The 27108-nt window shown below is 34.1% G+C and overlaps 1 protein-coding gene across 1 annotated transcript in view; it reads left to right on the plus strand.

The window, feature by feature from the left end:
- The first annotated feature begins 3107 nt into the window (after positions 1 to 3107).
- LOC127868369 (uncharacterized) overlaps positions 3108 to 27108 on the plus strand; it is a 33645-nt gene continuing 9644 nt past the window's right edge. The window contains exons 1-36 of the mRNA XM_052410085.1: positions 3108 to 3249; positions 3497 to 3663; positions 3853 to 4003; positions 7101 to 7255; positions 7505 to 7652; positions 7780 to 7943; positions 8327 to 8492; positions 8632 to 8801; positions 9099 to 9249; positions 10095 to 10291; positions 10498 to 10648; positions 13055 to 13236; positions 13506 to 13656; positions 13897 to 14063; positions 14173 to 14329; positions 14488 to 14657; positions 14940 to 15153; positions 15552 to 15715; positions 15894 to 16103; positions 16820 to 16981; positions 17144 to 17158; positions 19868 to 20112; positions 20298 to 20544; positions 21276 to 21472; positions 21663 to 21751; positions 22035 to 22104; positions 22387 to 22572; positions 22719 to 23198; positions 23317 to 23457; positions 23584 to 23863; positions 24010 to 24197; positions 24295 to 24564; positions 24872 to 24986; positions 26326 to 26451; positions 26624 to 26656; positions 26792 to 26913. Of these exons, the coding sequence (XP_052266045.1) occupies positions 3140 to 3249; positions 3497 to 3663; positions 3853 to 4003; positions 7101 to 7255; positions 7505 to 7652; positions 7780 to 7943; positions 8327 to 8492; positions 8632 to 8801; positions 9099 to 9249; positions 10095 to 10291; positions 10498 to 10648; positions 13055 to 13236; positions 13506 to 13656; positions 13897 to 14063; positions 14173 to 14329; positions 14488 to 14657; positions 14940 to 15153; positions 15552 to 15715; positions 15894 to 16103; positions 16820 to 16981; positions 17144 to 17158; positions 19868 to 20112; positions 20298 to 20544; positions 21276 to 21472; positions 21663 to 21751; positions 22035 to 22104; positions 22387 to 22572; positions 22719 to 23198; positions 23317 to 23457; positions 23584 to 23863; positions 24010 to 24197; positions 24295 to 24564; positions 24872 to 24986; positions 26326 to 26451; positions 26624 to 26656; positions 26792 to 26913 (6111 nt within the window). The 5' untranslated portion in view covers positions 3108 to 3139. The remainder of the gene's footprint in view (positions 3250 to 3496; positions 3664 to 3852; positions 4004 to 7100; positions 7256 to 7504; positions 7653 to 7779; positions 7944 to 8326; positions 8493 to 8631; positions 8802 to 9098; positions 9250 to 10094; positions 10292 to 10497; positions 10649 to 13054; positions 13237 to 13505; positions 13657 to 13896; positions 14064 to 14172; positions 14330 to 14487; positions 14658 to 14939; positions 15154 to 15551; positions 15716 to 15893; positions 16104 to 16819; positions 16982 to 17143; positions 17159 to 19867; positions 20113 to 20297; positions 20545 to 21275; positions 21473 to 21662; positions 21752 to 22034; positions 22105 to 22386; positions 22573 to 22718; positions 23199 to 23316; positions 23458 to 23583; positions 23864 to 24009; positions 24198 to 24294; positions 24565 to 24871; positions 24987 to 26325; positions 26452 to 26623; positions 26657 to 26791; positions 26914 to 27108) is intronic.

Here is a 27108-nt window from a genome sequence, read left to right on the forward strand (position 1 = left end):
GCTTTATAAAATAACTCACATTTGGCAACATAGACACATTGAAGAAAAAAACATCAACAACGCATGAACGAGCTAAGCACTGATCTAGTTCTAGTCAGAGCTAATGTTTTTACGTTAGTTTCGTAAGCGACACCATTTAGCATATTGAAGTTCAGAACTTAGAATTTACAGATAACCGATGAGCTTGTAGCATAAAGCGGATTGCCAATGAAATAGAATATATATGTAGTTACCGGAAATGTGTTACTAAATGATTGATCACTATTTTAAGCTCGAATGATAAATGATGCGATATATTTAATATCTATATTTGCATTTTATGAATAGAAAATAAAATTCAAAAAGATAGTTATACTATAACCACAATTACGAAAATGTTGAACCTTTTACCACTTTATACTGCTTGCCAGATATTCGGGTTTTTTGCGTAATTAAGAAGTTGTCTCCCATTCGGGAAGGTATCACGAGTATCCCGAGTAAAAAGCGGTCCGTCTAAAATGCGTATATGACTCATATCCGCGGATATGACCGAAAAGTGCGGATATGGACGAATATAAGCAATATCGACACTTTTTCTGCATTGTTCATTTCAATGTTAAATGAATAATACACAATATGTATTAAATGGATCTTTTCACGGTTTGGTAAATTGACAAAATTGAAAAAAGTTGTTTCAGATTCGCAAATTTTCGGTTTAGTTATGATATTTGTGAGAAGTCAGTATTACTGAACATTTTCCATGCTCTAATATAGCCATTATATGCATCGTTTGACGATTTAAAAACCTAAAAATTATAAAGCGTTGCAACGCGAAACGATTGAATTATTTGGAGAGTTCTGTTGTTGTCGTGTAAATTTGTGAAACTACGATGATTGCTTATATAAGGTATAAAATGTATGCTTGGTAAGATAGCTCAGTTGGCTAATGCGTTTTTACTCTAGGATTCCGGGGGTCACTGTTTCGAGCCCTGCTGAGGGCTACTTTTTTCCTTTTTTAAATTTTATTTTTGATTTTTTACTGGAGCTTTTAAAATTTAATGTTTACATTTGACAATATAAAGCATTTAATGACAAACTTCAAAACATGCCAAAATCTGTGAAAAGGCCACTTTAAATATGCAAGGTAAAATATCTTATATTTGTTGTTTACTATATATTATAGTTTATTGGTACGTAAACATAAGCACGTTATTGTATTTATTCAAATGAACAAAGGATATCGAAGTGCTACATTTAAATGTTTCAAGAAAGATTATAACCATTTTATTAGCGCTGTTTTTGAAAATCAATGCATGTCCCGCAATTTTTTAGATTTTTCGTTAATATTTCAACAGTTCATATCCAATATCCCGAAAAGTTAAAATACGAAGCCTATATGTTTAAGATTATTATTACAGCTGTTACATTCACTTATAAAACATAATATATATATTTTAGCGGGACATGCATTGCTTTTTAATAACAGTGCAACTATAATGGTTGTATGAACATGATGTGGACAATTTGGATTATGACTACAAAACATGCTACCTGCCTGGTACTTACGAATGGAAATGTAGGGCAGAGGTGACAGGGATATTTTCTGAAAGTGGCTGTCTTAATATACACTGCTTTCTTTCATGTTTTGTTACTACTTTGCGCTGAGGTATATTTCAGTAGGAATTTTGTTTCGGTCAACAGAGTTTTGACCGATTCCGTCTCGAAAGTGGTCGGAACAGACTTGAGTATACGCCGTTTGAAATCAATTTTTCCGGCTAATTGTTGTCATCCAAGCTTTTCTTGCAACGAGTCTTTAGGCAATTTATGTAATGTTACTTTTGTTGAAAATGTACCTATTATACCGCTACAATTAAGGCATTTGACGATGGAACAGTTGTATTTCCCCATTGTATTTCTTAACACCGGAAGTAGGTATACCTACCCGCACGAACGACAACTCTGTCAAGACGGAATAACGAAAATCGGGACATATTGGTTAAGAGTTAAACTAAAGATTTTCGGTGGGATAATGACGTCATTTCGTCAAACAAATGTCGTCATTTCACAGTAAAAAGTGAAAATTATCAATTTTTTTTCACTGTTAATTTTCACTGTTTGAAACATTGAAATTATCAGTTTTCATTCACTTATATTTCTCAATAAACCACCGGAGAGCATAAAATAAATAGTAACAATCAAATATAAGATATTTTTACCTTGCATACAGTTATAATAGCACTAAAAATATAGATCCTTTATTGGATAAACCACATTTGTCGATTTTATCATATTCGCGCATTTGAAATCATCATTTATTTTCAATTTAAAAATGCCACTTGAAACAGTAACATTTCAGACAATATTTACTGCATTCATAACATTCAGTATATTTAAATAAACATTTTTATTTCAAATAAAAATATAATCAGGGAAAAGTAACATCATTAATTACTTGTGGTCTGGCGATAATCGGCCCAAAAATATTTTAATATTTTCTAAAGCATATTGTTTATCTAAATACTCAAGTTTTGAGACGACATCAAGGATAATAATACACTGTATATAATATAAACATTATGTAAACTTATACAACAAAACATATGTGGTGTCGGCATGGTTATATTGTTTGTGGTGTGTAGCCCTAAAACTATCTTTTGGCACTTCGTCATGTTCGCGGATATGAATTAAGAGTTGGAAAAATGATAATGTCTATTGAATTGTTATATTTTGAGACAATACTAACATATTTAACCCATATTGTGTTTTTTTTATTAAACATTGCAGACAAAGTGTCGATATTGCCTGTATTCGTCCATATCCGCACTTTTCGGTCAATCCGCGGATATGAGTCATATTCGCATGTTAGACGGACCGCGTTTTGCACGGGATACTCGTGATACCTTCCCGAATGGGAGACAACTTCTTAATTACGAAAAGACCTAATGTTAACCCGAATGTCGTAGTTAAATGTCGGTAAGGATTAATTGATTGCCGCATAGAACATACCTTTTTCGACATTCTTTTTGTGTTAAATGTATTTTATTTAAGAATGAAATGAAACGTTTAAGACATGGAGACTGTGAATATATTTTGTTTGTAATAAGTATTAACGCCTGTTGTAGCATCTCTGATACAACTAGGAAATGGACGGACAAATTATATGGGCCAATTGACAATACGCATTGGTGATAGCTTACGATCGGTCAGTGAGTTGCAAGACGAAGCTACTATACAGACTGTATGTAGACTTTTGCTGTTCAACTTAACTGGGTAAATATTTTAAAAGCCAAACAATATGTTTATGTTATAAAATAGTGTAACATTTGTTGCTTTTTGTTAAAATATTTTATGTGCTGTGTAATTAATAGATTATTGATTATTATTTTGATATGCATCTTAAACTGGGCTTTAAATTCGATAAAGCAATTTTTTCTATGCAAAAAATTGTTCATGTAGTATTTGAGAATGTCTTTATCCATTGACACAGTTCTCTTTGCACCATTTTATTTTATTTCAGAAATTATCAATTATCTTCTGAGGAATTTCTTCGTCAGAAGAACACATACTCTTATGAAATGTTTTCCAAATTAAAATGCAATGGAGATGAAACTGATATACTTGAATGTTTAAACAGTACAGTTTATTCAACAGCCACCTACACGAGAGGAACAGGGATTAACTGTCGTGAGTCTAATACTTTTTAATGAACCGGTATCGATGTAAGTATTATAATACTCAACACCCCATTTGAACGGTGTTTATTTGTAAATACACATGCAGAATAAAAAGAATGCAACAACTTATAAAATTTAAACCCATATATTATGTGTATGACATATGTAAATGTTCGCTGGTTTCGCTGGTATTTTGCAGAAACCCCCATTCGATTAGATAATGGAAACAGTTACCTTTCCGGAAAGCTGGAAATTAATGTTAACAAAACATGGCTGCCAGTATGCTCGGACAGATTCAGTTCCAACGATGCGTACGTCATATGTCGAATGCTTGGACACAAACATGTAAGGTAATCATTCAAATCAGAATGTGAATTAACGTTGCGCAACCAAACGCAACATTCAGTCATAAAGTGTCATCTGTTACTCAAACACGCTTATTAACACCACAGCTCTGAATACGCCACTATAAAAATACAATTTGCCTATCCCAAACTTCGTCAATTCTATTTTGTACAAAGAACTTTCTGAAATGTTTTGTCGTAGAAAGATATTTAGTTTCGCCGAGTTTTCAAAAGATATGGGTATTGTTGCTGTTGGCTAAACATTTTGATGATTACCATAATTGCCAAAGCCTTGCCTGTCACGTTTTTGACTACATGATAAACTATTACCATATTGTTCTTATTCAATTATAAAAATTTAGTTTACAAATCAAAACAAAATATCGAAATGTATTAAAACTGTTGGACTCTTTGCCGTTTTCTGCAGGTAATATTTAATTCATAATACAAATGCATAATATCGGTCACTTTATGTACTCTCTTGTTTCCTTGGTTAGCTTGTTTGCAAGTTAAAATGACGCGCTCATAATTTTATAAATAACTGGCCCACTTGATTCCAATGGTATTGAGACGATGGCCGTAAAAATAATTGTACAAGCGAGAACCAAAATAGTAATCTTGTCGTTCCGGGAATCGAACCCGCTAGTTCGGATCCTCCAGTACTCTACTAACTTAGCTAGCATGATCGGTGTTAAGTTTTTGAGTTAAGACATCTACTACCATATGTTAAATTTCATGGCGAGAAATATTCGCCCTTTATTTATACTGTACCACATGTATGGAAGGTTTTGGGAAGATACTGTGAAGGGGGTATGTGTTCAAAGATATGACACACCATTTTACGTCATGTTGTCAATGAACTTGGCTTCCATGTGCTGTCAACACACATTTGAAGAAAGTTTCGTGAAGATTCGATGACAACAGAAAAAGAGAGCGGAAACGGCCAATTGAGCATTTTGGTATAAATAAATAGCAATAACTCGAGATGCGCTTTCGCCGGTTATCGAACTTGACCTCCATTTTATGTCACAATGTATTACCAGAAAGTTTGGTGGAGATTCAATGAACAGTTTAGACTTTAGAGAGCGGAAACGGGGAATTTCGGAAATTTTCTTTGAATAAACGGCATAAACTGATAATCGAACTTACCGTTTATTTTATGTCAACAAATATTCTCAGAAATTTAGGATAAAACGCTATAAATTTGGAACGATTTTGAACCGAACATCGCGCTCGCTATATATATAAACTGCAATAACTCGGAAGTTCCTGGTGCAAGTTAGCTTTTTAGCGAACTTGGCTTAAATATGTTATGTTAACATCACGGTTTGGTAAAGATTCGATGAATACCGTACGACTTTGAGAGCGGAAAATGAATTTGCCGCCCGCCCATCCTTCCACAAAGAGGATGAAATAAAAATATAGTATTGGTTTAAAGAAACACAAATTATTAAGTTTTGGATCATATTATGCAATATTCACGATGCGAAGCGCTGAAGTGCAATCTCCGTTATTTAAAAAACACAAAATAATACATCTCTCCGTTACAGTAATTGTCACTCTCCCTTATAAATAAACACAGAGCACTACTGGACATCAACTTTTTATCTATATTTCTATCGCGAAAATAACAAATTTAGTGGTTTTAAAAAACCGTCAATATGATTGTGTCATAAAGTTACTAAATGTTTACCATATTTATATACGTTGTCCGATAAGACAACATAAATACGGTATGATATCATGAAATAAAAAGAGGTAAATACATATAATATGTAGGTACATGAACCCTCTCCTTACATGTAATTAATTTCCTCTTCGCGAGTCACAGCTTTGATATCAACGATCAATATTTTCGAAATGTTAATAACATATTTTTCATAAAAAATTTCTTATACTGTATGAATGTTTATCCTGAGACCTGTTTGATACATTACATTCAGAATGTGCATCAGCATCAATGCTAAGCAACACATAATACATATGTTAATAATGTTCAAAAGTATATTCCATTCCTAAGAATATTTTACACATCTATATTTAATGAATATCTGTATTTTAAGGTATTATCTTTACTACAAAATTCAGTCGTATCGCTATCTTTTCGAAAGATCTTTATCTCAGTCAGGTACCCGATACGTTAATAACGCGTCGTGTACGTCTCACTACTTATACATATCGTGTACATGACTAAGTAATTCACAAGACTTGCAAAGTCGAGCTCAGGTAACCGTTACAGTTGACGAAAAGAATAACACTCTCTACATGACGATGTCTCCATACGTATCACAAGCTAAGGTGTATTAAGGTTGTTTAGAAAATATACGGTTAAAAATTGCCCAAATCATTATTATTTACCGATATCAATGCGTTTTTTTTAATGTTGGTCGGTAAGAAACGTTAACTGCATTATTTGTATTTACATATTTACGGTGTTTGGTTTTAATGTTTTCGCAATGACGTCCGTTGATCCTCTTTACGCATGGCATGAGAAGTGTTGCACATGCGCACATGTAGACTTGCTCGTGCAAACATTAAGACGTTCATGTGCACACTTCATGTGAGACTTACACGTGAGCACACGAAGAAAACTCTATTTCGGATGCCACATCCATAGCAGTGTACAATTCAATTACAATCAACAAGTTCTTGTTCTTATTTTTTGAAATTCAATCCGACTGTAGTAAACTGATCAATCATTGTAATTTCTTTAATTATTTTATAACCCACATTTCCCAATAACTATCTTTCTTTAACTAGCTATATAATAAACTTAATGGTTATACCTGAAAGGTTTAATGTGCACTGAAGAGTGGACAACCAAAATTGAGGTAACCGAAAAATACTGGTGACATTCTCAATGCTGTAATTCTTTACACATTTTTACAATGCATTTGCACTATCGGTGATTTTTTTCTTACAGAGGATATACATTAAATTACACTAAACCGAAATATACAGAGACTTTTGTAGAGGCACACATTTCAAGTTAATTTATTAAATTAAACAAGTTACAGTTTATTTAAATCTAAATGAATATTCTTATGTAAACATTTATATCCGGTAAACGAGTGACAAGTTATTCCCGTTTTCCTGTCTAAAGAAACGCAACTATAATGCTAGAAGCAACCATCGGGTCCATCGCAGATGGTGGTTTTGTGTGTAATGGAAAGGAAGATGATATTTCGCAATGCACTGGACACACCGGGAAAACCGTGGCATCATGCTCCAGCCAAAAGGCCATTGCCATTAACTGTCGTAAGAGATATATGGAAACATTTACTTTAGGCACAATAACCATCACAATTGAAATACATATCAAATAAGGTTGAATGATTCACTAAAAGTACAGCTCTATAACATGTAACTTATACTTATGAACTTTATTTTTTATAACTTACATGTTTGTGATTCAGCAAAGTACTTTTCAAAATTATAATTTGGCAAACATTTAAGATTTTTGTTTTAAATGATTTTTATGCTGAACAATTAACACTTGTATTTAAGAAACCAGTGTTCGACTAGCGGATGGTCCCTCTTCAACTAAAGGTCGAGTGGAAGTGTTTTACAATGGCAACTGGGGTCCGGTTTGTCGATCCGCAATCGGAACAAATGAAGCAAATGTTATATGCAGATCCGCTGGATTTAGATACACGTTAGTCAAATAAAGTTTTACTAGAATAACTAATAAATGAAAAGTTCTGCGTTTAAAATCACGCAAACATGTTCATTAGTTTTGTAAAAATCTAACTTTCAAACATCTGTCAAATATTTTGTTTTAGATATGGTCATGTACAGGACAGTTTTAAATACAGCAACAAAACATTCAACAAATACATGATATCTGGTCTTGTTTGTACCGGATACGAAGAGACCATCACCGAATGCAGTGCTAATGAATGGTGGAATAACACCTGCTTTGACGCACCGCTAGAGTTGGAATGCAGTATGTATGGATTTATAGTTATGGGCATATTGTCTTGTTGTGTAAGATTGTTTAGGTGGATTGTTTGCCATTTTCAACATTATTTCAGTCATATGACGCCGATCAGTTTACCAACTCGCACTTTTGGTAAGCTGGTTAACCAGAATAAGGGTCTCGTACCTGACAACTGCCTAATTGAATAAGAGGTATAAGAATGGACGTATATAGCAATTTCATGCCAAATGCCTGCACAAGTTATGAATTATGAGGCGAGTCCGGGCAATTAACCAGCGATCCTCGGAATTGTATCAGCTTAGCCAGGCAGATCTAGCTTAATTATATTGAACTTGCATGTTTTGTGTGTGCCTTCAGATAGTTCATAGTATACTGACATTCATTTACAGGGACATCGATTACCCTACAACCCGGTGTTAGTAAATACTATGGATGGGTTCAGCTGAATTTCCAAGATCCATACACAACAACAAAGTATGGTTCGTTATGTGGATCTGGCTTTAGTTCTGAAGACGCTGATGTTGTTTGTACTTTGATCGGTGCTCCGTCCTTTGGGTAAGTGATATTTTAAGCATTTTTTTATAATGGAAAGGAAACGTATATAGTCAAATAAGTTATTTAAATAATATGTGTTTAGAACCATGATGCAAAACCATACCCATGCTGACTTTTTAAGTTGCAAACTTTTTTTAAGAAACGCAACTGTTTATCCGAAGAACAAGTTTGAATCTCATCACAGCTTTGTTATTGAACAAGTGAACTGTTCAGGAAGAGAACACGATCTGCAAGAATGTCAGTCCAAACCGTGGTCAGAGACTTCTCACACTTGCAACTCTAACTACACAACGGTTGCAATAAATTGTCGTACGTTTCAACGTGACTTTCATGTTTTTTTTATTACAATGTATGTTTAGCATTGCAGTTTTCAAACAAAACCAAATTGTTATGTTGTTTGGTTTACTGCTATAATCAAACAAAACCATACATAATGACACTGTATCTATGTGTGATTATATGTCACATTCAAGAAGCACTTTCACACTCTGAACAATGCAGGCTTCTTAAACAGACCTTTATTTAATCAACAATAAAGATTAAAAAGATTACATAATAAGATAAACTTTCAACGTTTTTATAAACTTCTGCCCGCGCTTTATTCAGGGCCCGACACGCCAACCCGACTTCAAGGGAATGATCTAACAAAGGGATTAGTTGAAGTGTTTTTCGACGGAACGTGGTATACTATGTGTGGCTTCAACTTCAACTTCAAAGAAGCTGCTGTAGTTTGCAAAAAGCTTGGATACAAAATCGGGTATGCCGTAATAATGAAATATCGACTGGAAATTTTAGTATTCACATTTGACAACGTTTCGAATAATCAATGTATTGTAAAAAATATGTCAGATGATCGCAAAAATACAATATTACTTCTTACATTATGAGATTATATAAAACTCATATGAAATACTCAGTACTTGATTTAGCGATATGAGGATCAATTATGAAATTTAACATTTGTAAACACGTCATATACAAAACCACGTGTAGATTCAAATTCAAATATGAAGCATAACCGGCATTATGTTATTTTGTAAATATTGTTTGTAACGAGATTGTACTTAATACGTTTGGCAAGCTATGATAGCATTTCGAACAGAAGCGCTCAAGATTCTTCAGTCGCTCTGGTATTGCGTAACGATAGGAACCTTTCTTTTCCAAATGTTTAAATACAGACACCTTCACTTTTAGCAAGGATTTATTTCGGTTTTGATATAAGAACTATATTTTTTTGAATTTTACAAATGAAACTTTATTCTTAAATTAAACATAAACTATACGTTTTACTTAGAGTTCAATATATTTAACATAAGATAAGACATACCTATTGGAATTCGTTCTCCTACATCGTCATTCTTGATAATAAAAAGGTTAAGCACATTTAAACATGTAACAATTTATGAGGATATTTCATTAATCACATTTATGGAATTGTATTAATGACAAATATGCATTAAGTCATGTCAGAAGTTATTACAACTAGAAGTTATTTGGGAATGTGTTATGTAAATTATATTACTATCAAATAAATAAGACCATACTTGACGTTGTGTCAGACTTTTCTGAACAGCTATTGTCATATTCTATACACTGTTTCAGGACTCCTGATATTCAGCATAGCTCCAGAGATGCTCTTATATATGGCATGACGTGCAATGGAGATGAAACCGATATTTCCCAGTGCCAGTTTACATTACACCCTTCAGAATGCTGCACATATCCGTGGACAGTTAGACGTTGTTCATCAAGTTCTTCAGATAGGGAATACACACAGAGAGCAGGAGTCATATGTAGTAGTACGTTGACTTATAATAATACCGAAACAGAAAACAAACGAATTAAAACTGTCGGTTATATTTTGTCGGTCGTTTGTTCTGTCGGTACACATGACATGTGATAAATTTGCGGTGCGTACACATACATGTAGTAATTTACATGCACACTACGCATGAACTGAAATATATAAAAAAAAATAACCAAAATAACAACTTGATCTTTTCAGACAACCGTGTAAGGCTGGTCAGTAACGTCAACACTTACCAGGGACGAGTAGAGTTCCAGTATTTCGGAGTCTGGGGAACTGTTTGTAATACAAACTTTAACCAAAACGATGCACGTGTCATATGCAAACTGGCTGGGTATGACACTTTGAGGTACGCTATTTGAACATTCTAAAAACCATATAAAGACTTAGCAATATTTTAATGATCGCGGCGATCATTTTGTTCAAAGACATCACAAGTATGGCCTGCCACTGATGGATGAGAAGATGACCTTGTCTTCCTTGCTTTGCATCGATTTCATATCATGATGTTGACACGTCGAAAGCAAACTAGCAATAATTACTTTACACTGCGTTCAATTTAAAGTTAACAGTTCATTAAACCTTCCTAAATTGCAAATGCTTTATGTGCACGCCGTTGCCAAACCGCAATGTTCGTAGCGTTAAAGATATGATAAGATCGCGATAAGCGTGCAGTATACAGTAATAAAGTCGCAAGGCCATTATTTGAGCGCTACAGAATATTCATAGTATAATTCTCGCTACAGAATATTAATTTTATAATTTTGAGCAATTTCTCACATCGATCACATGGTGTGTTGACGGAGTTTAATTACACCTTGCAAGCCCTGTGGCAACGCATGACTGGCCCTTAAATATAGCTAAAAAATATAATGTTCAACAGTATAAGTGATCGTTCTTAAATGCTCACATTGAAGTGTACTCTAGATTGTGACGTTGGTTTGTCACAATACTGAAGATGGTTTATTGTATGTAGATCGAAGCCCTATAAACACTCAAAATCAACGAATATTTCGTAAAATATTTCGTAAAAAGCAGTGTTCCTTATAGCAATAGGCAAACTATTAACGTTAGATGTGGTCTGGTAACATAGATTTAACGAGATACAAAATGCTCGTTTTTAGCATAGGTGCGTTTACGCACCTATGCTCATGGTATATACCACATTTCGAAAATCCACATCGATCGGTTGCCCATTATGAAGCCTTACCTGATCAAAAATCAGACGAAATATCTATTTAATTTAGTATATGGTCATTCTTACATTTTTTTTTTGAAACGTTTTTCTAACGTTTTCTTCCAAGAATATTGCTGACACCGTTTTTAGTGAATTTTTCTAAGACCGTTTTATGTCAAAAAATCTTCTTATAACCTAAAACAAATTTCGTTCGTAAAACAATTCTATCTGGACTATAAATCTCAATCTCCTACGCAGTGGCCTCCCTTATACTAGAAGTTACTGACCGGGCGAAGCAAGGGAAGTAACTGCTGTGAGGATTTTCTATAAAAATCTGCATTCAGAAATCTGTATTCAGAACTCAATCTGTTGTGCACGTCTGCATCTAACGCTTGCCACAAGTTTTACGACAAATTCTTGACGCAGACGATTTGGGTAGCGTCTATTTTCATTTGTGAAAAGAATAGTTCGATACAGATCTGTCCGTGCTTAAATTTTGAAAGGCTTGGGTAATTATTTTTCATAAGCGTTTCAAACACTGATATAAATGGAAAGATTATCTATTTAAATAGTCGGTAATTGTTTGAAATTATTGATTTGAGAAATTCGCGGATGGCGATATCGAACTACATTATACCACGTGACGCCATTCTTACCTGTATCTTGCACCTATGCTTTTAACGCCATCGGCGCTATCGTTATTTCTTGTGTGACAATATATTTCATGTGAATTTGCTCGCGACCATATCCGAACATTTACGAGCGAACACGACGTTGGCTTCTGGCAGCGTCGGAAGCACGACGTAGTTCTCATGAATAATCAATATGTTAATAATAAATGCAGCTCAAGCGAGGTCGTCCTGCTCTAAACGGTTCAGCAAGAACATGAACAGAAAAGAGAGTGTTCTCAAATGAAAGGGTATGCGGGGTAATACATAACTGTGTTTATGGATTATTATTTTATTCTTTTCGGTGGTTTATAGAGAAATATCAGTGAATTAAAACTGATAATTTCACTGTTTCAAACAGTGAAAATTAATAGTGAAAATTATCAATAATTTTCACTGTTTACTGTGAAATGACGTCATTTTTTTACGAAATGACGTCATTATCCCAGCGAAATTCTTTAGTTAAACTCTTTAACAATGTACTAAACTGTAAAAAAAAAATTGTTGGATTTGGTGGAATATCGATTTTAATTCACTCGTGATCATATAAAAAATATATTTTCACTCGTGGCGGCGGCACTCGTGAAAATATTTTTTATGATCACTCGTGAATTAAAATCGATAATCTTGCCTGTGCTTTCTATTAGGTCCGCGAGTTAAGTTTATTTATCGACATATTTTACGAAATATTCGTTGACTTTGGTTGTTTAAGGGAATTTAATACAATTATTTAAAATCTATGAATTTCTTCAAGTTTTGTCAACCTTCTATGGTTATCGATTATTTAAAGTTGGTACTTTGGTGTGTTTAAAACAAAATAGAGCTTATGTGTTACTTTTTGGAAAATATGTTCAAATTTTCATATTGATTTTGTATGAGTTAATTGAAAACGAAACTATTTGGGTTGCAGTAACATCACAATACACACAAATGCAAACAAGTACGGACCAGGGTCAGGTAACCTGATTGTTGAAGACTTGCAGTGCAATGGAACAGAGACGGACATTGATGAATGTGCTTCGTACCCATGGAAGGAAAATTCTGCAAAAACACCGTGTGACTCGCATAACTATGATGTCGGCGTTAATTGTAGTAAGTACTAATAGCGGATAAATATACACTTCGGTGACTTCGGTTTGTTATTTTTGATGTATGTGTTGCATATCTCTCTTGCATTTAATTATAAATATATATGCAACAGCCAACACAATAATAATAAAAATAAGCCCTGTTGACTGTAAACGCTTTTATTTCATATACCTTAACATTTATACCATGAAAGAACAAAGTTAACCATAAATTTATAAATACGGATTAAAAATACTTTGAACATGTATCAATACATGCGTTTCTCTTCACAGGACCTTTAACACCAATGCGCTTTGTGGGTGGAACTAACTATTCTGGGAGAGTTGAAATCGAGTACAAAGGAGTTTGGGGCACGATCTGCGACAACTACTTCGATGAAAACGACGCTAAAGTAATATGCAGAATGAAAGGACTCAATACAAAGTAACTTATTCTTACATAAGACGTGTCAACTTATAGTATTTGAAACGGCTGTTTTGCAACGCAATTTGTTTGTATGAAATAAATTCAAAACATGCATAATTTTGTTCTGAAGACTATATATAATCACACAAAAAACTGAATTTGTTGTCTATTTAAAGCAAACGCCGAATCCAAACAAGATGTAAAAAAACCAGTGTACCGTTTGCTCTGGATGTCTCTAAATGTCTTGTTTTTGTTTAGGAGCTTAGCGATACGAACGAACGGCTTTTACGGGATGGGGAATGAAAGTATTTTGTTATCAAACCTGAACTGCCGTGGCGACGAGCCTGACATCTCCGAGTGTAGTATTGGTTACCAATGGGGCAGTAGTTATTGTTCTCACAACAACGATGTAGCGGTGCAGTGTAGTACGTTTGTTTTTTTATTACTGTTTAACATATGACATGTTATATTAATGAAAGCGTCGAGATGCACTGTAATTTTTATTCTCAAATATTTCTTATTGTTGTTTAATAGACACACCTGTTCGAGTTCGGGAAGGCCTGACATTCTATTCAGGTATAGTTGAGGTTTATATCAACCGCGGATGGCAGCGTGTATGCAAAGACAATTTTACAATGGGCGATGCGATTGCGATTTGTAATCAAGCAGGAAAGAGAGACAACTACCATGGGCGAGTACCATAAAATACAATTATCAAAATTGCTTTCAGAATAAAGCGTCTTTAAAAAATAAGTAACATGTTTCCTGTATCGATATACGACTTTGGTCGTTATATATACAACATCATGTATATAGACTTATAATGACGATAAAAAATTTATATTGCAGAAATGTCTCAATTCACAATCAATATTTCGCAAATATTACTGCTGAACATACGACTCTTGGTGGGTTCGGTTGTCTTGGCGACGAAAGTGATTTATACGATTGTGGATCCGGACAGTGGGTTGAGTCAACACACTATTGTCCTAGTGGAGAAAACGTAGCTCTTAATTGCCGTGAGTAGTAAACACGTGTACATTTTGTTTACTCGCAGATTCTAGAAGTTAATTTATTCAGCTGTTTTCTAGTGTTGGTTTTTATCGTCCCGCATAACGAGTACGTATGTCTAAAATACATTGAACACTCATGAAAAAGTTTACTTAGCAAAAATAGTTAATTCATGGGGTAGAATTTACATCAGCATTGATAATATAAACAAATATAAACCTGTCGTTCACAATATTGGCATTTTCGTTGCGTTCATTTTGCATTTCTGACCTTGTAATGTATATAATCAGGTGCTCAAACTCCTGTAAGATTAATGGATGGCCTGCATGAGGCAGGAGGCAGTGGACTACATAAGCCTGTACAAGGAAAGGTAGAAATCCAGTATAGGAGGTTTGACCAGAGTTTACAGAAGTACCGTGATGATCATTGGGGCACAATTTGTGATGATCAGTTTGGAGATGAAGATGCCTTGGTGCTGTGCTCTATGATGGGATACTCTGTTGGGTACGGACTCTTCTTTACTATTATAAATACCATATCCATATTTCACAATTATTAAGCTACACATTTGAGCTATGTGAGCAAGTCGTATGCATAAAATATGTTATAATACTTCTTGTCCACATAAATACTCGTTTTAGCTACACACAAATGTTTATACTTTAAAATGGGAGATTATTGATGTCGCATAATTAACAAAATATTTACACAATGAAAATGCATAACACAAATAAATGAATGAACAATATATATAGTAAATTGTCAAACTTTTAAAATAGATTGACACAATAAAACTAGTTTTTCAAGAATCAGATTTAACCGATAGTTTAGATGCCATTAACTCCTCTCTATATATTTCACTGCGTGTCATGGACAGTAATTTACTACATACCATCTTACAGTAAGGTTTACCGACCCGAGGCAGAATATCCCATGTTTGGCAATGAGACAATTATACTGGACGACCTGCAATGTCTCGGAGTTGAAGGAGATGTGTCTGAGTGTAAAGCACGAGAGTGGGGCACCCATGACTGCGTACACGACGAAGACGTAGCCATTTATTGTAGTGCGTATATACTTTGTCACGTAAAAATCTACAAATTATTACTGTCAGTACTCATACAAATCAATCATATGCAAATCCATGTGTCGCTAAGAACTACTTTTTATTTATCGCTGTAGTCCCCTTTTTCCAATAGGTGATGTTTACAATACCTGTTGTTTATATTATTTTTTTTATTCAGACTACCAAGACAACATTGATCCCTGCGACAAAGAGAACTACAAGAGACTCCCTAGCCTGGAAATGAGACTGGTCAATTTAAAAACAAAGTCAAATCCCATTAATGACAACAAACTTTCCTTGGGCTGGTACAATGTTGGCAACAACACTTTGCCAGATCAAGCACCTCCGATGAACAGATGTGCTACAATTTTCCCGGTGTATAGCAACGGTATTTTTTTTAATTTTCATTTTTGTTTTATGATCAAAGTTTAACGGTAGTAAACGCTTACAACACAAATTTGTGTCCTTAATTTCATACTTATTAAATAAGCAAAATTTTCGTTGTTGTAAAATATTGATATAACTTTATGAATTGTATGTACCCGTAAGTATTGATTACTTAAGAGTACATACTTTCATCGGCATCCACGTTGTGCAAAAAGACGAGGGAAAAAACTACAGGCAAGAGAAAATATTTTCAACTACTTCTATTAGCCGGTATATACATTTAGGAATTATAACACGGCGTAAGAATTTAAAACGTCCCAACACATATTTGTAGTATAATATCCCTTATCGCGCGTGCGCTCTACATTACGTTACTAGGGCTCCGGTGACCCTAGCTTAATTGTAGAGGTCGGCTTTTCAATATATTAAAGATGTGTTACTCGCTTATCGCCACGTAGACGAAGAAAATTATAGGAATTGTAAACCTACTTTAAAATAAATGCAGACAGAATTCCTGAATACATTGTACATATATTTATTAAATAAGTTAGACTAAGAATGTTTTTCTTATATTAAAGAAATTGTGCTCTTGCTTTTATTTGGTTTAACAGCAGAATACTTGACTTCATAACTAATTAATTCCATTGTTTTGTTCGTAAACTTGCGTTCCACTATAACAAAGTGCATACATACTTTTTATGTTTGAAACAAAATCAGATCCCAACGCGGTACCCAAACTAGAGGATAAAATCAAGTCTTTCAAGGCAGAACAGTCGGGAGATTCCAGCATAACATATGACTTACAAGCAAAGAACTGCGGAGGTTACTATGTATATCGACTAGGTCCAACCGTAACAAAAGACAGTGCCTATTGTTTTGGTAATATGTTTATAACACAAATGTTTTTGTTGAATACATAATTTTGTTGAACTTTTGTTCTGCGCGGACTTGCTATTGTTGCTTAAATCGCTTATTGCGCATATGTTAATTTTTTAGTAGTATGTTTTTTTCACAACTAATGTAAATTTTGATGCTTTTCAGGTATTGGCTCGGAAAGTAAGTGCTTATTGTTTAACTTTCTACGTTTTTGAAGACTATTTCGTTTCTCTGGATACAGAAACCATATCCAATCATTTTTATACTTTGACTTTACAATCCTTGTATCAAATTTGCTTACAGTGAGTCTTATTTAGGGCAAAAGATAAAATCCCAAACATGTTCACATCATTTATTGATTAATATATACAGTAATTCAACAGAACTGGACATCAGATATTAGTACGGCCCAACACTTAAATATTTGTAGTACAAAAATAACGTTATATAACTTCATAGTTATTTTTTGAAAGTGTTTATGTCCCTTTACCCTAATGTTCATGCAGGGTCCTGCTCCTAACAACATAATATATTTCTAGTAGAAACCCAATAAGATTTTCCTAAACAGTAAAGAAATATTGCAGTATTTTAACTAAATTCAATCTTTACCTTAACAATCGTTTGTTATGCAATCGCATTACTCACGCATTGAAGTAGAAAGACGTTGATTATTAAAACTTATAATTGAAAACATGTGAATTTAAAAAATTGTATTTCGAATAGCTCTTTATGGCTGTCGGTTATTTGAAAAGCAATTGAAACAAAATCCGATGAAATGAAACACAAACTAATGTATATGTTTCAAAATTATCGCAGATAATTTCTAATGTAGCAAAAACTAATTGAACATTACCAATTTACTAAATTTCGTTCTTGTTCAGTAAAGAAACGACTTAAAGAGGTTGAATTACCATAACCCAGTCACTGGCTAGATAAAACTATTTCAATGGTTACTAGGTTTGTTGATATCTTATGTCAATGTTAACAAAATCCCAACCGTTATAGCAATGTGGGTTTTATAATAAGACGTCTGTACCCAGCTGATTAAATCGCTTAGTTAGAACGGAAAACGTATGGGAAAAGGTGCAAAGAAAAGATATATTGATTCGCAGCTGGCATATAAACACGTGTTAGCTTGCTGAACTCTACAGTTTTCGCGCCTATATGTGAAAATGTCCTTCTCTTTTTTGTTATACAAGCCATTTATAAATTGCACACATGTTTTGGTGCATTCATTATACATTTCTGACTACGTCAAAAGATTAACGTTTTGGATGCGTTTATTTAGATATTGAGCTTTTGTCAAAATTTCACTGCCAAAACACTGTTTGCTGGGGATGCCTGCATTTAGGTGAATGTAATATTCTGAGAAAATGCATGATATATCTCCCTCCTCCCCTAAACTTCGAAAACAAAATCATATTTCTTTTTAAATATATACAAGGTTTTCTCAATCCAATAAAATGATTATGCAAGAAAACAGCCTTGAAAATTCACCGTTTTATAAGGGGAACCTATTGGAATCGGAATCGGAATAAATTAACTGTAACAAAAATTAGTTGGCGGCTCTTTAGAGTCCACTTTTGTATACCATCATCACATAGCTGCGTTATTTTATAGATTGCTTTCTTTAGCGGCTGAACATAATGATTAATATCACAATATATAAGTTTCCTATGATTTTTTATGAGCTACATGATTTGTTCGGGTACAGTAGTGAAAGAAAAATACGCTCTCACTGCAAAAACGATCGTGTTTTAAAGCCAGATATAGAGACGTTGTTTTACATTATCACAAAATATGAGTTTTCTTCAATATAACATTCGTTCAAATAAACATTAAGAAATGTTTATTTTTACAGAGTTCCTTTTTGCTTCAGGTTTAAAAACCATTTAACAAACATGCCTTTTGTGAATATTTTATGTATCCTATGCGAATTCAAACATTTCGTGCATTTCATTTAGTGCTACGTTGAGATTTACACGAGAGTGCGTTTATAAAGTTATTGGGCTTTTGTAGGAATTTCATTTTCCAAACCCTGTTTTCTTATGATCCCTTCATTTCGGCGATGGTATTTTCTTTAAATATGCTTTACATATATTTTTTTCAAATTTTCGAAGCATGACATATTCGTCTTTCAAGAAATACTCTGTGTACACAGTCTGACGTAAAGGAAAGTAAACAAACGGATTGAAAGTTCTCCGTTTCATAATGGTACCCATGTGAATCGGATTAAGTTTAAACCCACTTTTAAGAAAACCAGTACTGGATTTTCTGGGTCAACTTGTATAGAAAAAAAATAATGTTAAAGTATTATTTTATTGACTGCATTTTTGTGGTAAACGCGGGATAGATATTAGCACAGTTTTTGTCTGCGATTTTAAAGCGATACATTATTTTGCGAGTACAAAAGCTTACAACAATAGATACAATACGAAAACCCGCTTTCGGGCTCTGACTGCACATACAATCATTTTAAGAAAACTTTTGCCCTTCGGCATTGAAGTACAAAAATACAAGCCAGACTATTGTGTATCGTTATTGAGTTTTTTTGTGATGCATTTCTTTATTATCGGATCAACCTAAAATTTTGCGTGTGTTAGAAAAAGAATAGCAAAAATGAAGATAGGGCTTTGTAGTGCAAATAGGTAAGTAATTATGTAGATGCATTTTTCTATGGTCTCAAAATATTGAGCTACCTTTAAGACTACATTAAACTAAAGATAAAGATATTTATCCAAAGTCAAAATTAGTGTCTATTTCTACAGATCTATTTTCTTCTTAGTTCACACCTTATATTTATTCAAGACAAATGCTAATATAACATGTTCAAACAAAGATATTGTTATTTTCACACTAATTTAAATTTGCCTTATTTTCTTATACTAGTTCCTCCTCCGTCGTTTGTTGCGAACGAGGTTGGTGTTGTTAAAGACAACAATAAAACATCAATCTGGTTTAAATGCAAGTTTGACCCAGACCAATCCGAAAATCTCTACTACCAAGTAGAGTGGCGCATCATAGGAAATTCAGAGCATGTAATCACAAAACAATACTGCAACAAGACCGACATGTCACCGTGTTATCTGATGCACATGGATCTAGAAGATATGAATATCGGCATGGGCACAAATGTAAGTTGAATGATATTGAATTTCCTACGCAAATGTTTTGATTTCATCTAAAATATCAAACTCACTCTGATGCATTTGTTTTTGTTTAATACATGGCATGAAACGTTATAAATAGGTTATTCATTGGCATTTAAATATGACCCGATTAGAAGCACACATGTTTTAAAAGATAATATTTTGTATAGATTTCATGCGCTGTTCGTGCATTCAACGAACCCAACAGTCAGCCGGGCCAGTTGTCGTTGATGTCGGATCCATTTTTCCTGGGTATCACAGTGTTAACCCCTCGCATTTCCTTGCGTCGAGGAGAGTATAAGTCTGTGGAAATGCAATTAACAGTTCCGATAGTGTGCGACAATGTGAGACCTTCCAACAACATCGCATGTGGGGTCAATATTGACTACTTCACACCAGATTATGGAACTTGCCCCAGTAAGTTTTTAACCGGTTCTGAATAATTTTGTTCTGAATCTAGACAGTTATTTAAACTTTGCAAATTCCCCCTTTGTCGTTAGATATGTATACATGTATACATAAAATGTAAAATTTATTTTTTAATTGATAAAAGTCATAAAATGCATGCCATGCCAACACATATGTGTTTTACAAATATCTGTAGTGAAAAGCTTACACGTACAAAAATGAACTACTTCAACAAAATCTGTTATGCTGATATCTCGTTTTCGATACTTGATATATAATCTACTTTAAATTCCTTACGAATTTAGTTCACCTACAGATTTCCCGCACCCGTTGAAATTGTCAACGAAGACAACTTTCTTCATAATTCTTTAAATAAATTATTTATTTATTTATTATTTGTAAAAATAGAAATTTATTTTGGGTACACATTTGATACATTATGAATAAAATATAATATTATTCACGAAGATATCATAAGCGTGTTAAACGTCGTTATGCACGCGTCTTACATTATTGTAAATTTCACTAAAATTAATAAAGGTAATCTTGTGTATGTTTCTAATGTTATTATCTACAAAAATAGCAGTCGTGCGCGTGGCATTAAAATTGCTTCATAGTAAACGTTCATTTAATGATATTAACGTATATTGACATTAAAATTGAACCAAGCCTACCTCGTTAACATAACTTTATGATATGAAATAAAGAACTATTGATAATACGTCTTCAAAACTGTTCAGATGCTGAAGGCAACTTCCCAGGCGGATGTTCAGTGGCAGTTAACGACACGTCATTTGACAGGACGATAACTGTGAGCGTCAGTGCTGCGGAAACAGGACAGTACGGCGTTGCCGGGAAGTTCACTCTGTTCTTACAAATACCCAGAACTAGAGGAGTCGCCTTTTTTTCAGTCCCTTACAAACTGCCTGCAATAGAGGTAAACGTGACCATATTCTTTGTTCTCTCTTCATTTTTCTCAATAAAATGTCCAAAGCACACACCTTTATCAATTTAACTAATTATATTCTCATTGTACCAAACTATAAATATACTTTTTAATCTAAGTTCAAATATTTTCACAAGAGGGACTATGCAAAGAAAACATGTGTCGACTAATTTCCGTTTAGGTTGAAGTACTTCCAGAGATGGATCGACAATGGCGAGGAAAACTATGTACAGCCCGAAATGATCCACATATGTATACATTTGATGGCAGGTATGTGCATTTTTTATGGTCAGTAAAATACGATATTCATTTTATAAATGCTATTGCCGTAGATCACTTCTAAGCTGGTACATTTAAAACCAGAGCCATGCTTTGTAACATCCTAACTTTCCAAGAATGTTCTAAGATCTGTAAGCAGTGCTCTATAAAACTAATATTGTTTTTGCAAGAAATCAATTTTATATAGGTTGTTAATTGTCAAAGTATTCATTTATATTCTGGATGACAATGGATATAATTACGTTTGAGGTATTGTTATACCGATGAATTATAGGTCCTATGAACATCACGCTGAAGAAGGAGACTACATCTTGTACAAGCACTCAGTGTATGGAAATGTCGAGGTGATGCTACTCATAATCCTTATCCATATTTGACATAAAAACGGAACCACTTTATTTTCTTCCTGGTTTTGTAATTGATATTGTATTTGCTTTCATTTCGTCATAATAAGAAGTACTTCACAACGTTAAAATAAATGTTACGAATGCAACAGATGGGTTTCAAACTGAATTTTCATCATGAATAATCCTTTTTTCAAACACTAATTTATATTATAAGTGCGCGTTAATTATCGTTTATGTTATTGAAGTAATTGATGTTATTGTTACCGATGTTTTCTACAGGTCCAGCATAGAATAGCAAATTGCACGGATGGCCAAAGTCGAGCGAAATGTAACTGTGGCGTGGCAGTAAGGGCTGGACGTGACGTCTACGTCATCAACGTGTGTAATGGATACCTCGACATTGGCTACAGGCAGTGCTGGGATAAGGCGTTAACAGTGAAAAAAGAAAACGACTACACATACACGGTAAAATTATGCTATTATATAAACGAAATAGTTTACGTTTATTTGTAATGCATACATTTAAAATTGTTTTACTTAATAGGAGTATTACACTTGCCTTGTTTGAAAGTATCCTTTAATACTCATAATGCATTCGTTTCGAATTGTAGATCTATTTGCCATACGGCACTGCAGTCAGGGCGCGAATAGACAGCGCACCGTTTATGGGTGCGCAAGGAGGCAGAGTTTTGGACATTTCCGTAAATCCGTCGATTCAAGATAGAAGTGGAAATAGTACAGGGTTATGTGGATCCCTTAATGGTAATTCGGCGGATGATTTTGACAATGAATCGCAATTTATAAACGAATGGAAAGTGCAAAGAAATGCATCGTTGTTCACCAACGATTCGTATCATAAAGATCTTGAGCCTTGGGTTTTTCCAACGTGCACATGCAAGAAAACGACCGGAGGAAACGGCGCATATTCGTGTGACAGGAGTATCGCAGGATGTACTCGAGGGACGCTTGCTGGTTACCATAGTTGCGGTGAGCTGATAGAAAGTCGTCCAGTGAGATCCACGACAATACAATCAAGAAAACCAGTAATAAAGATACCAGTCTTGCACCAGCGATTCCATGTCCGAAATCGTGTAAGTAGCTTTTTGTAATACGTTTTTGGGAGTTAAACTAATATAAAGATAGGGAAACAATTAATGTATAACAATTAAATATGAACTTTATAAAGATTTTTATATTGATTAACCTCAGCGAAGCGCAGGCGTATGGACGGACGGTATGGACGCTCGAAGTCATTGTGAGCAGCAATTAAAAACAATACAGGACATGTGTAATAAAATTCCAGACACACACACGAACGTGTCTTTGGAAAATTGCGTGCTGGATATAAAGGTATGTATATGAATAAAAATACAATTAAAAGATTAACAGAAAGTTTGAGCGTTAAGAAGGTTTGGTTAGCAATAAAAGTAAGAGAATATATTTATGAAAATAGATAATGTTCTTGTTATGTTTTAGATAACCAACTCATCAGCCTGGTTAGCGATGTCAAAGCAGTCCATGTTGCAAACTTGTCAAAATGAGATCCAGCGTAATAGTACTGTTATTAAAGACTTAATTGAAAGAGCGGAGAACAAAAACACAACAACCACAGGGGCAGCAGAAACACATATAACAACTGTCGCTCCACCGACGCTCGCAGAATTGAATATTTTGAAAGAAATTTTAAAAACCTCTGAAACCATTGAAGAACGATTTTGCATGAATAATTGCAGTGGAAGTGGTATTTGCGTCAACGGTAACATAAAACTATATTAGTGATATCTTTAAATTAAAAAACATTTTTAACGTCATAGGAATGCTATTTATTCTGTAATATACTTAGAATGCAAACATGAATGCAAGTATACGCAAAGTTAATTGTTATAAAACATGTCTTTTCAGGCACGTGTCAATGTAACTCGGGTTTCGGCGCGGTCGATTGTTCCATTGATCTTAAAAAACCACCAATTATATCTGGGATATTAGATCATGGGCTTTGTGACCAGAACAAGACGGACTGTTCTAAGATTGTTGTCTTTGGTGGAGAATTTACATCGTCTAACTTGACTTGCCGATTGAACACATTTTATGTAAGGCTTTACTCAATTGTTGGATTTCAAATTGTGTGTGATTGCACTTTTGGGTCTGTTATATCGATCCTCACTATTTTGCAATAATATGTTTCAGTTTGACATACACGGGACACCTCACAATGAAAGTAGACATGAAGTTCCTGGGCAGGCCGAAACAATTGTGGAGACAATATGTCCTCTCCATGGATTACGGCAACGTAGATCGATTGACAATAGGTTTGTTGTCGGATTCCATGTATCCGTAAGTAACGACGGTGAAAACTACGAGGACGACAAACAAGGATTAGCCTACATCTATAACTCGCAATGCCAGACGTTTGGTTATGCAAAAGATACAGAATGGATATACACGTTTTCACTGAAGGTAATATGCAAATGTGGTATGTTTTTTTTCGTTGGTCCATTTTTTATCATCATTGAATAATTCGTGTTTTGTTGTGTGTAATATTCTGTAATATATGAAAACCTGATAAGTCGTCGTAAATGTAGGACTAAAAGATGTTAATAGGAATTTCCCTCCCTAATAATGTTTCTGGATAAATGAATAAACGGTATTCTAGTATAAGCCAATGTAAAATACATTTAGCATACAATTTGGCAAGTTCAACACTGACAAAATCCGTATATTCTTTAGCCATGCGATTTAATTTATTATCCATACTCGTGAACAGGATGGGTTCTGCTTTATCGAAGGCCAGTGCTACTATAACGGCACTTTTCACATTTCACAAAAGATGATATGCGATCCTCTCGCAAACCAAACATCATGGACACCGTATACACCTGGTATGAATTAATTTATCGTATTGTGATTGCGGTATTCTTAGCTTACATAATATTCCTAATTTGCATTACACGGTATTCGGTCAATGCTATATTGAATATAGTCAGTCACGATTTTGAGGTACACCACAATAAAAGTGACGCTCGAAATGAAACTCGACAATGTTTAACGAACAGAGACATTTAAAGACGACACGCGACATTTTAAACGACAAGCAACATTATTTCGCGCAAATGTTGTGCACTTGTGGACTGTCGACTTACACCCACGGAGAACGACAAACGTTATTTAAAGCAATGCGCGACATTTTAAACGACGCACAGCATTATATGAAGCAAATGTCACGCACAAAATCGTTGTAGAGTGTCGACCGGTATGTCAGTTGATTATGAAGCGAATGATGATTGTGTCTAGTTAAAGAGCTAACAAGATTATGTTCAAATTCCGCGTGTCGTCTTCAATTGTTGCTTTTCGTTTTTAAATTGTCGAGTATTGCGTCGTGGGTCGATTTGATCGTCGTTTGTCTAGCTCAAATGTCAATAGGCGACATTCAATGTTGCAATACTTTTATAACATCTCTCAGTTGCTTGCTTCAGCTGTATCATATTTATTCCTGCCCGAGAGAGTGTTGGAGATGGTAAATAACACATGTTAATTGAACATTATAGCTTCTTTTAAACCGATATGTATTTGTGTTCCCTGTGATCTTTATTTATGTTTTAACAGAAAAAAGACATTTGCTTAGGCTTCTTAAACACTTTTAAAGTAGTGCTGATACCAATGTTCTGTATGTACTGTATCATCAGTAAATGGCTTATGTAAGGCGTCCCATTATGCTATCTTATTGGCATATTTTAATTTATTTGATCGATAATCAATTCAATAATTGAATTAATCTATATGGCAGCAACGTTATTTTGCAACAGAGGTCATACATAATAATGGCAAAATGTATATGGTTTTGTTGTAATAAAAGCGTCTAAAAGCGCTTTTTTCCGTAAATTATCTGTAAACAATTAACTTTTACTTCGATTTAAGCATGTTTCATTACATTACAATAAATAAAACATGTTAGTGTATCGATGGATTTCAATTGGATCCATACAGTTTTCTATACGCATATTTTTATGTGTCATACGTCATCATACTTGCACTAGACAAATCAGAATTACATCCCGAAAAAAGAGAAAATGTTTATCCGCTAACTGAAGCATGTGTAAATGGGAATGGCAACTTGTTCGATATTAAAACAATAATAGAAATTCATGTTCAAAGTCGGCACTTCATGTTAATCATCGGTTTTAAGACATTGAATTGTATCTGTTTGCTTTTGATCCACAGATTGCAAACAGGATGAATTTTGCAAAACGAAACGTAATTCTGTCTGCGAAATTATGAACAACACAGTACATTGTTCATGTGCTCGCGGCTACAAACAAAATGAATCCGATTCAAGCAACTGTGCAGGTCCGATTTTTTGTTACTTTGAGAATTCTCTAGATTTGAAGATTTATCAAAAATCAAAGATACCATTACATTCTTAGACACTATTTAGTTCGCATGACTGATCTGTATTTCGGTTGAAATGGATTATAATTAAGCCTGTGAATTTGTATTTAAAATATATATTTCATTTCAGAAATTTCAGAGACAAATACTGTTACGGATGAAGGTTAGCGATGAATTACTTGTTTTGACAAGAACTAGATTTATATATTTCAAATAATAAAACAAGTAAACGAGTTACTTGATATTTACATTCTAAAGTTAATATTTGTCAAAAAGTATTTTATTATTCTACCCTCAGTTTATGATGGAAGATACAGTCATGTTGTTGTTGAAGTTAAGTTGGACTACATTTTACCGCAAGGTTTTACATTGAATTCATCAAGTACCTACGAACGATACGAACTTGAACTTAGTAGCAAGGTAAGGTCACTAAGAAAATTCATGTTCCTTTATTATGCAAATCGTTACTACAATCACGTTACAATAAAATCACGTTTAGAGACATAACATTCATACTAGAAATATTACATAAATGCGATGCTTTCATTAACAATTAAATCTCTGACTTATTCAGTGGACTGTTATACATGTATGGTGTAATTCATTTGCATGATG

The sequence above is a fragment of the Dreissena polymorpha genome, chromosome 2 (assembly GCF_020536995.1).
Source record: "Dreissena polymorpha isolate Duluth1 chromosome 2, UMN_Dpol_1.0, whole genome shotgun sequence".
NCBI classification, from domain to species: Eukaryota; Metazoa; Mollusca; class Bivalvia; order Myida; family Dreissenidae; genus Dreissena; species Dreissena polymorpha.